This window comes from Ascaphus truei, chromosome 1 (genome assembly GCF_040206685.1).
Source record: "Ascaphus truei isolate aAscTru1 chromosome 1, aAscTru1.hap1, whole genome shotgun sequence".
Taxonomy (NCBI): Eukaryota; Metazoa; Chordata; class Amphibia; order Anura; family Ascaphidae; genus Ascaphus; species Ascaphus truei.
In genome coordinates this window covers 6,192,029-6,204,902 of record NC_134483.1, presented here as the reverse complement: position 1 = coordinate 6,204,902, position 12,874 = coordinate 6,192,029, and the positions used below count along the sequence as shown (strand labels likewise).

General features: G+C 43.3%; 1 protein-coding gene across 1 annotated transcript in view; it reads left to right on the top strand.

Annotated features, from left to right (window-relative positions):
• Window positions 1–12,874, top strand: part of LOC142471220 (transmembrane protein 8B-like) — a 60,651-nt gene that overhangs the window by 29,948 nt on the left and 17,829 nt on the right. The window contains exon 3 of the mRNA XM_075578057.1: window positions 7,702–7,818. Coding sequence (XP_075434172.1) covers window positions 7,702–7,818 — 117 coding nt within the window. The remainder of the gene's footprint in view (window positions 1–7,701; window positions 7,819–12,874) is intronic.

The following is a 12,874-nucleotide window of genomic DNA, read 5'->3' as shown; positions in this document are numbered from 1 at the left end:
ATGTTCTAATGACACGGGGAGCAGGGATCACAATGTATGTTCTAATGACACGGGGGAGCAGGGATCACAATGTATGTTCTAATGACACGGGGAGTAGGGATCACAATGTATGTTCTAATGACACGGGGGTAGGGATCACAATGTATGTTCTAATGACACGGGGGAGCAGGGATCACAATGTATGTTCTAATGACACGGGGGAGTAGGGATCACAATGCATGTTCTAATGACACGGGGAGCAGGGATCACAATGTATGTTCTAATGACACGGGGGTGTAGGGATCACAATGCATGTTCTAATGACACGGGGGAGTAGGGATCACAATGTATGTTCTAATGACACGGGGGAGTAGGGATCACAATGCATGTTCTAATGACACGGGGGAGTAGGGATCACAATGTATGTTCTAATGACACGGGGGAGTAGGGATCACAATGTATGTTCTAATGACACGGGGGAGCAGGGATCACAATGTATGTTCTAATGACACGGGGGAGTAGGGATCACAATGTATGTTCTAATGACACGGGGGAGAAGGAATCACAATGTATGTTCTAATGACACGGGGATTAGGGATCACAATGTATGTTCTAATGACACGGGGGAGTAGGGATCACAATGTATGTTCTAATGACATGGGGGAGTAGGGATCACAATGTATGTTCTAATGACACGGGGAGCAGGGATCACAATGTATGTTCTAATGACACGGGGGAGCAGGGATCACAATGTATGTTCTAATGACACGGGGAGCAGGGATCACAATGTATGTTCTAATGACACGGGGAGTAGGGATCACAATGTATGTTCTAATGACACGGGAAGCAGGGATCACAATGTATGTTCTAATGACACGGGGGAGTAGGGATCACAATGTATGTTCTAATGACACGGGGGAGCAGGGATCACAATGTATGTTCTAATGACACGGGGGAGAAGGAATCACAATGTATGTTCTAATGACACGGGGGATTAGGGATCACAATGTATGTTCTAATGACACGGGGAGCAGGGATCACAATGTATGTTCTAATGACACGGGGAGCAGGGATCACAATGTATGTTCTAATGACACGGGGGAGTAGGGATCACAATGTATGTTCTAATAACACGAGGGAGTAGAGATCACAATGTATGTTCTAATGACACGGGGGAGTAGGGATCACAATGTATGTTCTAATGACACGGGGAGTAGGGATCACAGTGTATGTTCTAATGACACGGGGGAGTAGAGATTACAATGTATGTTCTAATGACACGGGGGAGTAGGGATCACAATGTATGTTCTAATGACACGGGGGAGTAGGGATCACAATGTATGTTCTAATGACACGGGGGACTAGGGATCACAATGTATGTTCTAATGACACGGGGAGTAGGGATCACAATGTATGTTCTAATGACACGGGGAGCAGGGATCACAATGTATGTTCTAATGACACGGGGGAGTAGGGATCACAATGTATGTTCTAATGACACGGGGAGCAGGGATCACAATGTATGTTCTAATGACACGGGGGAGTAGGGATCACAATGTATGTTCTAATGACACGGGGGAGTAGGGATCACAATGTATGTTCTAATGACACGGGGGAGTAGGGATCACAATGTATGTTCTAATGACACGGGGGAGCAGGGATCACAATGTATGTTCTAATGACACGGGGGAGTAGGGATCACAATGTATGTTCTAATGACACGGGGGAGCAGGGATCACAATGTATGTTCTAATGACACGGGGGAGTAGGGATCACAATGTATGTACTAATGACACGGGGGAGCAGGGATCACAATGTATGTTCTAATGACACGGGGGAGCAGGGATCACAATGTATGTTCTAATGACACGGGGGAGCAGGGATCACAATGTATGTTCTAATGACACGGGGGAGCAGGGATCACAATGTATGTTCTAATGACACGGGGAGCAGGGATCACAATGTATGTTCTAATGACACGGGGGAGCAGGGATCACAATGTATGTTCTAATGACACGGGGGAGCAGGGATCACAATGTATGTTCTAATGACACGGGGGAGTAGGGATCACAATGCATGTTCTAATGACACGGGGGAGTAGGGATCACAATGTATGTTCTAATGACATGGGGGAGTAGGGATCACAATGTATGTTCTAATTATACGGGGGAGAAGGAATCACAATGTATGTTCTAATGACACGGGGGATTAGGGATCACAATGTATGTTCTAATGACACGGGGGAGTAGGGATCACAATGTATGTTCTAATGACACGGGGGAGTAGGGATCACAATGTAGGTTCTAATGACACGGGGAGCAGGGATCACAATGCATGTTCTAATGACACGGGGGAGTAGGGATCACAATGTATGTTCTAATGACACGGGGGAGTAGGGATCACAATGTATGTTCTAATGACACGGGGGAGTAGGGATCACAATGTATGTTCTAATGACACGGGGAGTAGGGATCACAATGTATGTTCTAATGACACGGGGGAGTAGGGATCACAATGTATGTTCTAATGACACGGGGGAGCAGGGATCACAATGTATGTTCTAATGACACGGGGGAGTAGGGATCACAATGTATGTTCTAATGACACGGGGGAGTAGGGATCACAATGTATGTTCTAATGACACGGGGAGCAGGGATCACAATGTATGTTCTAATGACACGGGGGAGTAGGGATCACAATGTATGTTCTAATGACACGTGGGAGCAGGGATCACAATGTATGTTCTAATGACACGGGGGAGTAGGAATCACAATGTATGTTCTAATGACACGGGGATTAGGGATCACAATGTATGTTCTAATGACACGGGGGAGCAGGGATCACAATGTATGTTCTAATGACACGGGGAGCAGGGATAACAATGTATGTTCTAATGACACGGGGGAGTAGGGATCACAATGTATGTTCTAATGACACGAGGGTGTAGAGATCACAATGTATGTTCTAATGACACGGGGGAGTAGGGATCACAATGTATGTTCTAATGATACGGGGAGCAGGGATCACAATGTATGTTCTAATGACACGGGGGAGTAGGGATCACAATGTATGTTCTAATGACACGGGGGAGTAGGGATCACAATGTATGTTCTAATGACACGGGGAATTAGGGATCACAGTGTATGTTCTAATGATACGGGGGAGTAGGGATCACAATGTATGTTCTAATGACACGGGGGACTAGGGATCACAATGTATGTTCTAATGACACGGGGGAGTAGGGATCACAATGTATGTTCTAATGACACGGGGGAGTAGGGATCACAATGTATGTTCTAATGACACGGGGGAGTAGGGATCACAATGTATGTTCTAATGACACGGGGGAGCAGGGATCACAATGTATGTTCTAATGACACGAGGGAGTAGGGATCACAATGTATGTTCTAATGACACGGGGGAGCAGGGATCACAATGTATGTTCTAATGACACGGGGAGCAGGGATCACAATGTATGTTCTAATGACACGGGGGAGCAGGGATCACAATGTATGTTCTAATGACACGGGGGAGTAGGGATCACAATGTATGTTCTAATGACACGGGGAGCAGGGATCACAATGTATGTTCTAATGACACGGGGGAGTAGGGATCACAATGTATGTTCTAATGACACGTGGGAGCAGGGATCACAATGTATGTTCTAATGACACGGGGGAGAAGGAATCACAATGTATGTTCTAATGACACGGGGGAGCAGGGATCACAATGTATGTTCTAATGACACGGGGGAGTAGGGATCACAATGTATGTTCTAATGACACGGGGGATTAGGGATCACAATGTATGTTCTAATGACACGGGGAATTAGGGATCACAGTGTATGTTCTAATGATACGGGGGAGTAGGGATCACAATGTATGTTCTAATGACACGGGGGAGTAGGGATCACAATGTATGTTCTAATGACACGGGGAGCAGGGATCACAATGTATGTTCTAATGACACGGGGGAGTAGGGATCACAATGTATGTTCTAATGACACGTGGGAGCAGGGATCACAATGTATGTTCTAATGACACGGGGGAGAAGGAATCACAATGTATGTTCTAATGACACGGGGGATTAGGGATCACAATGTATGTTCTAATGACACGGGGGAGCAGGGATCACAATGTATGTTCTAATGACACGGGGAGCAGGGATAACAATGTATGTTCTAATGACACGGGGGAGTAGGGATCACAATGTATGTTCTAATGACACGAGGGTGTAGAGATCACAATGTATGTTCTAATGACACGAGGGAGTAGAGATCACAATGTACAGTATGTTCTAATGACACGGGGAGTAGGGATCACAATGTATGTTCTAATGACACGGGGAGCAGGGATCACAATGTATGTTCTAATGACACGGGGGAGTAGGGATCACAATGTATGTTCTAATGACACGGGGGAGTAGGGATCACAATGTATGTTCTAATGACACGGGGAATTAGGGATCACAGTGTATGTTCTAATGATACGGGGGAGTAGGGATCACAATGTATGTTCTAATGACACGGGGGACTAGGGATCACAATGTATGTTCTAATGACACGGGGGAGTAGGGATCACAATGTATGTTCTAATGACACGGGGGAGTAGGGATCACAATGTATGTTCTAATGACACGGGGGACTAGGGATCACAATGTATGTTCTAATGACACGGGGGAGTAGGGATCACAATGTATGTTCTAATGACACGAGGGAGTAGGGATCACAATGTATGTTCTATAGACACGGGGGAGTAGGGATCACAATGTATGTTCTAATGACACGGGGGAGCAGGGATCACAATGTATGTTCTAATGACACGGGGGAGTAGGGATCACAATGTATGTTCTAATGACACGGGGGAGTAGGGATCACAATGTATGTTCTAATGACACGGGGGAGTAGGGATCACAATGTATGTTCTAATGACACGGGGGAGCAGGGATCACAATGTATGTTCTAATGACACGAGGGAGTAGGGATCACAATGTATGTTCTAATGACACGGGGGAGCAGGGATCACAATGTATGTTCTAATGACACGGGGAGCAGGGATCACAATGTATGTTCTAATGACATGGGGGAGCAGGGATCACAATGTATGTTCTAATGACACGGGGGAGTAGGGATCACAATGTATGTTCTAATGACACGGGGAGCAGGGATCACAATGTATGTTCTAATGACACGGGGGAGTAGGGATCACAATGTATGTTCTAATGACACGGGGGAGCAGGGATCACAATGTATGTTCTAATGACACGGGGAGTAGGGATCACAATGTATGTTCTAATGACACGAGGGAGTAGGGATCACAATGTATGTTCTAATGACACGAGGGAGTAGGGATCACAATGTATGTTCTAATGACACGGGGGAGCTGGGATCACAATGTATGTTCTAATGACACGGGGAGCAGGGATCACAATGTATGTTCTAATGACACGGGGAGCAGGGATCACAATGTATGTTCTAATGACACGGGGGAGTAGGGATCACAATGTATGTTCTAATGACACGGGGGAGTAGGGATCACAATGTATGTTCTAATGACACGGGGAGTAGGGATCACAATGTATATTCTAATGACACGGGGGAGTAGGGATCACAATGTATGTTCTAATGACATGGGGGAGTAGGGATCACAATGTATGTTCTAATGACACAGGGAGTAGGGATCACAATGTATGTTCTAATGACACGAGGGAGTAGGGATCACAATGTATGTTCTAATGACACGGGGAGTAGGGATCACAATGTATGTTCTAATGACACGGGGGAGTAGGGATCACAATGTATGTTCTAATGACACGGGGGAGTAGGGATCACAATGTATGTTCTAATGACACGGGGGAGTAGGGATCACAATGTATGTTCTAATGACACAGGGGAGTAGGGATCACAATGTATGTTCTAATGACACGGGGGAGTAGGGATCACAATGTATGTTCTAATGACACGGGGAGTAGGGATCACAATGTATGTTCTAATGACACAGGGGAGTAGGGATCACAATGTATGTTCTAATGACACGGGGGAGCAGGGATCACAATGTATGTTCTAATGACACGGGGAGTAGAGATCACAATGTATGTTCTAATGACACGGGGGAGTAGGGATCACAATGTATGTTCTAATGACACGGGGGAGTAGGGATCACAATGTATGTTCTAATGACACGGGGAGTAGGGATCACAATGTATGTTCTAATGACACGGGGGAGTAGGGATCACAATGTATGTTCTAATGACACGGGGGAGCAGGGATCACAATGTATGTTCTAATGACACAAGGGAGTAGGGATCACAATGTATGTTCTAATGACACGGGGAGCAGGGATCACAATGTATGTTCTAATGACACAAGGGAGTAGGGATCACAATGTATGTTCTAATGACACGGGGGAGCAGGGATCACAATGTATGTTCTAATGACACGGGGGAGTAGGGATCACAATGTATGTTCTAATGACACGAGGGAGTAGGGATCACAATGTATGTTCTAATGACACGGGGGAGTAGGGATCACAATGTATGTTCTAATGACACGGGGAGCAGGGATCACAATGTATGTTCTAATGACACGGGGGAGAAGGGATCACAATGTATGTTCTAATGACACGGGGGAGCAGGGATCACAATGTATGTTCTAATGACACGGGGGAGTAGGGATCACAATGTATGTTCTAATGACACAAGGAAGTAGGGATCACAATGTATGTTCTAATGACACGAGGGAGTAGGGATCACAATGTATGTTCTAATGACACGGGGGAGTAGGGATCACAATGTATGTTCTAATGACACGGGGGAGTAGGGATCACAATGTATGTTCTAATGACACGGGGGAGTAGGGATCACAATGTATGTTCTAATGACACGGGGAGCAGGGATCACAATGTATGTTCTAATGACACGGGGAGTAGGGATCACAATGTATGTTCTAATGACACGGGGGAGTAGGGATCACAATGTATGTTCTAATGACACGGGGGAGTAGGGATCACAATGTATGTTCTAATGACACGGGGGAGCAGGGATCACACTGTATGTTCTAATGACACGGGGAGCAGGGATCACAATGTATGTTCTAATGACACGGGGAGCAGGGATCACAATGTATGTTCTAATGACACGGGGGAGTAGGGATCACAATGTATGTTCTAATGACACGGGGAGTAGGGATCACAATGTATGTTCTAATGACATGGGGGAGTAGGGATCACAATGTATGTTCTAATGACACGGGGGAGCAGGGATCACAATGTATGTTCTAATGACACGGGGAGTAGGGATCACAATGTATGTTCTATTTGCACGGGGGATTTTTTACATTACATATATATATATATATATTTTTAATAAAACGGAATTGTATTGGAAAATAACTGTAGAGGTAGAAGGGGTACTAAGTACCCTCGTCTAGAACAGGCATGGCCAACTCCAGTCCTCAAGGGTCACCAATACGTTGGGTTTTAGGGATATCCCTGCTTCAGCATAGGTGGCTCAATCCGTGGCTCAGTCTATGACTGAACCACTGAATGAGCCACCTTTGCAGAAGCAGGGGTATCCTTAATACTTGACTTGTTGGTGGCCCTTGGGGACTGGAGTTGGCCATGCCTGGTCAGGTACCATCACACTTCGACCACTACTCCCCAGTCCTGTAATGTGTAAAGCTCCTCCCCTGTCATACATGTAAAGCTCCCCCTGTTCCTGCCACAGGTGATGTACCTGCTGGGGGCGATGCTTCTCTCCATGGCTCTCCAGTTGGACCGTCACGGACTGTGGAACCTCCTGGGCCCCAGTCTGTTTGCCGTGGGCATCATGGCCATTGCGTGGGTAAGAGTTACCTCTGCATTAACCCCCACTAATGATACTGTACTATATACCGTACTATATACTGTATATCACTGAACCCCCATAATGATACTGTACTATATTCTGTATATCACTGAACCCCCATAATGATACTGTACTATATACTGTATATCACTGAACCCCCATAATGATACTGAACTATATTCTGTATATCACTGAATGCCATTTATTACAGACTTGTGTAATGTTAGGAATAGGTCAGGGTTACTACCTATATACTCAGGTGAGATATAGTGAGAGCGCTTGTGCATGGGATTCTGGGAGAGATACCAAAGTGAGAAGTATCAGAGGCAGACGTTTAGCTTTAAAGGCAGCTACGCCCCAATTAAGGAAAGTGTCATTGACATTTCTGTAAAGTAATGACTGTGTCTTTAATACATTAATAAAAGCTTAAAGATATATATATATATATATATATATATATTGTGACAGAAACCAGGGGATGGTAATAAATTCCGTATATAGGGCTCCCAGGATACTAGACAGTTTCTATCCTGTTTGGCCTGGGAGTGCAGCCTTATAATACATACACTCCATCCCACAGTTTGGCAAGCGCTGGAACTGAGGGATGAGAGATCCAGACCAGAGTTTGTCTGCTGCCTGATTTCTGTCACCTGTCATGCTAATTAGGAATCAGGTATGAAAGACTGTTTTCCTGTTTGCTCTGGTCTCCCCACAAGAGCCAGGAGGCTGGAAGGCTGCTGAACTACAGAGGGGAGAAGCCTCTTCCCCAAACAGGTTCAATCTTTCTGTTCATTTGTGTAATGAATACAAAAAAGATGGGGGAGCACAATGGTCGGAAACAGGCAGTGTTATATAACTAATAGTTACTTTTTTCTAAGGTGAAGCAAATGTAACCTGAGTAGGTGTGGTAGCTCAGGTGTCTAATGTCTAATTGGGAGGGTGGACACACATGAGTGTATGTGTGTTGGTGTAAAAGTGGAATAAAGGTATATAAGACTTACACGGCCTTGTGTAAGCCCAGTCGCATCAGAGTTTCTTTAGGAGTCCCGTGTGCTTCTGATGAGGCTTTTCTTCTTGCGATGCTGGTTCTTCTTCTTGTTTTGCAGTCCACTTCCTTCTTTGGTTTACAGTGCCGCTCCAGGGGAAATTTCCTCTCGTGTAAACAAAAAGGAGGATAGGGTTAACACATATAATTGTACACACGTCAATGAGGGGGGGGGGGATGGTGTGTTTATAAACCACCAAGATTTGTATTATATAATATAGTTTAGCACTCACACGGGCTAGTGTGAGTGTAATCCTATCTTGGTATCTTGTTCTAAAGAAGTTGCCCAAATCAATATCAGGTAATGAAAGGGTAGGGTATGAAGGTATTAATAATAAATATATCACAATACTCACACGGGCCAGTGTGAGTACACACTTCTAGCGGTATCTTGTTCTTTTGTTCCAGTAGTCACCGATGGTGAAGATGGGGTTTAACAAATAAAAGACACTAATGTCTGGGGGGTAAAAACTATCTTTAATAAAACATAAAAAATAAAAACAGAAACAAACTCAGAATACAAACGATTCTGTGGAAAGTGAATGCAAGGGGTAGGCAGTGTGGTGTATAGTTGTAGGGGGTCTCTCTCTTCCGCGTCCGGATGGAGAGCTGCAACTTCACCTCTGCCTCCTCTGTAGTGTGCTTTAAAATGTTCCAAGTGGAGAGCAACGCGTTTCGTCCAGGTACTGGACTTCCTCAGGCTCTGTGTATGTGGTACTCCTATTCCCAGCTTCTTTTATTCTAAGTTTGGCCAATCGTGGCTTAGATGTGGTCTCCGTTCCGCTTTCTGATGCGACGCGGCGTCGCCATCTTGTGAAGTTGCGCGCGCATCCCATCCTCTATTGGTGTTGCGCGTGTAATGAATTCTGGGCATTAATAAAGTTATTCATTGTTGAGGGGTCGCGTGTCTTGCTGTCATAGGCAAGGCAGCCCCATGTCCTTAGTAGTGTCCATGAATGTCTCAATAAAGTTTGTTATTGAAAAAAAGATTTGAAATTGAAAAAAATGAAAAAATGAAAAAATGACGATGGGAAAGTTACACACATATTCCCCTGCATGCAGTATAAATGTGTGCTCCATTGAGGATCTTTATGTGTTTCTCCTTATGTTATGAAGTCTCAAAAGGGATAAAAATAACATAGAGGGTGTCAAAGATATACCTAAAATTGCTGCTACATAAGATACATTATTCTGTACCATATGTCTCTCGATGTGTGATTAAATAAAATAGTATATTTATAATAAATAATGTGTTTTTATTGTGTACTCATTTTGTAAAAAAGGGGTGGTCTTGTTTTTAAATTTAAAATGAAAAATATGATTCAATATTGGTTTTATCGATTTATAAATAGTGTATGCTCTAGTGTGAATTGCCTAATAAGGTGATAGACATAGTTGAGTCTTGTGTTGATAAAAAGTGATTGGTGTTTAAAGTGCAAGGTGTTTAGGCTTAATTTGATTAAATTAAATTAATTGATCTGTTTGTAAATTAATTGAGATAGTTTGTGGATCAATAGGGAATGTATAAAAAATGTATAAAATATATTATCATTTTAATAAAAGGTAGTAATTTAAATATTTAAAGTGCAGTGTGATTAGGGTTACTTATGTGAGATTAATATCTATTTAAAATTGGTGAAAATAGTGTTGATAGTGATATTCCACGGTTTAATAATGAGCAACATGCTAAATTGAAATCCTATGTGAGTAAGTATGACGGGTGGGATATCGTGTTCTAAGTGTGTGCCATCCAAGTTTAAAATGGACTACTGAAAAGGGTGAGTAGAATTGATAATGCCTGAAGCAAGCTAATATCTATATTTAAACAAAAAATACGTCTAAAAATGAAAACAAACAATGTCTAAAAATGAAACGGGAAAATGGTCCCTATCCTTGATAGATCGGTGCAAAAAAGGGGGGGTATTCCATAAGATAAAAAATGTTCTACGTTTTTTAAAAAACATCGTGGTTAAAACAGTCCAATCCTAATGAACAGAGAGAATTTCGAAGTCTTGAGTGAAAGTATCTGTTTACTGGAGGAGAAAGGTAGGTTAGTTATTGCCATGGATTAAACATAGATGTTGTCCAGAGGGTGGAGTATGTGGGCCATAGCCTGGATGCTCACATAAATGCCCCCAGATCTATGTCTATGTTGAGCCCTCTGGGTATCAATGTTTTTAATTTGTATATCCAGAAGGTTTCTCGTTGGCAAAGTTTACGTAGGCGATCCCCACCTCTCCAATTAACGTCTACCCTCTCTATTCCTTTATATGTCAGAAGGTTTGGGTTACCTTCATGGAATAAACTAAAGTGCTTGGAAACGCTGTGTGTCATTAGCTGTCTTTTTATATTTCCCATGTGTTCCAGTACGCGGACTCGCAAAGGTCTTGAAGTGCGGCCCACGTACTGTAGTCCACAGGGGCAGGACAATAAATAAACAATGTAGTCCGTGCGGCAGTCTAAATGTTGATTTATCTTAAACGTTTCTTTTGTGGCATTTGACGTGAATTCCAGTTTGTTTCCCTTCGCTGCTTGTTTGCATGCTTTGCAATTAAAGCAGCTGTGGAAGCCTTTTACTGGGGGTAACCAGGTTTGAATTTTTGATTCCTCTTTCTTAAAGACACTAGGTGCTAATTGGAGTTTAATACATGGCGCCTTTCTAAATATGACTTTTGGGACATTGGGGACATTGTTTTTGAGGACAGGGTCTTGTAATACCACATGCCAGTGTTTTTTTATTATTTTCTGGATTTTCATGGCATCTGCATTGTATGTGCTAATAAACGGGGTTTGATAGTGTGTATTGCCCTGTTTCGCTTTTGAGATCAGCATGTCGCTACGTGTTAGTGAATTAGTTTTGGCTACTGCTGATTCTATGAGTTCTTGAGAGTAGCCTCTTTCAAGAAATCTGCCTTTCAGAATATCGGCTTGATCTCTGAAGGTGCTATCATCAGTGCAATTTCTTCGGACTCTCCGAAACTGACCAAACGGTATGTTGTCTAACCACTTTGGATGGTGGCAGCTACTCGGCATTAGAAAATTATTTGCATCCGTTGGTTTAAAGAATGTTTTTGTCTTGACTACTGAATTTTCTATATATATGTTGAGGTCCAGGAAGTTGATATTTTCCTTGCTGTGCTCTGATGTGAACTCTAAGTTGACGTTGTTTTGATTAATGTGTGTAATGAAATCCCTCAGTCCTAATTCGTCCCCCTTCCATATAAACAGTACGTCATCTATATAGCGATGCCATGAGACCAGGTTTGCGCTAAAGGGGTTGTTAGACCAAATGTTTGATTCTTCCCAGCTCGCTAGGAAAATGTTCGCGTAACTGGGCGCAAACCTGGTCCCCATCGCAGTTCCGCACATCTGGAGGTAGAACAGGCCATTGAACCAAAAAGCATTATGCTTAAGGATGAAATTAATGCTATCAATAATGAAGCTACGCTGTTCTTCTAGGATGTCAGTGTCCTGGCTAATGGCATTCTCTACTGCTTTGAGGCCATCTGTGTGTTGAATGCATGTGTACAACGACTTCACGTCGCAAGTGGCTAACGTGAAGTCTTCCTGCCAAGTTATATCTTTAAGGAGATTTATAACCTGAGTGGTATCTTTAAGGTATGATCTCCCTCTGACGGCATATTTCTGTAGGTAGAAGTCTAAATACTCCGACAGGTTCTGGGTTAAAGACCCTATGCCCGATATTATGGGTCTACCTGGTGGTTTCTCCATGCACTTGTGAATTTTAGGCAAAAAGTAAAATACCGGTAAAATGGATTTCTCCTGGTGTAAATAGCCCCATTCTTTGTCGCTTAGGATTCCTAATTGTTTCCCTTTTTCCAAAATCCTATCAAGTTCTTGTTTATGAATGTTTGTGGGGTCGTTCCTTAATTGATGGTATGTGGTTATATCTCCCAATATTCTGTTGGCTTCGAGTAAATAAAATTCTGTGTCCATCACCACCACCCCTCCTCCTTTATCCGCTGGCTTGATGGTGATGGACCTATT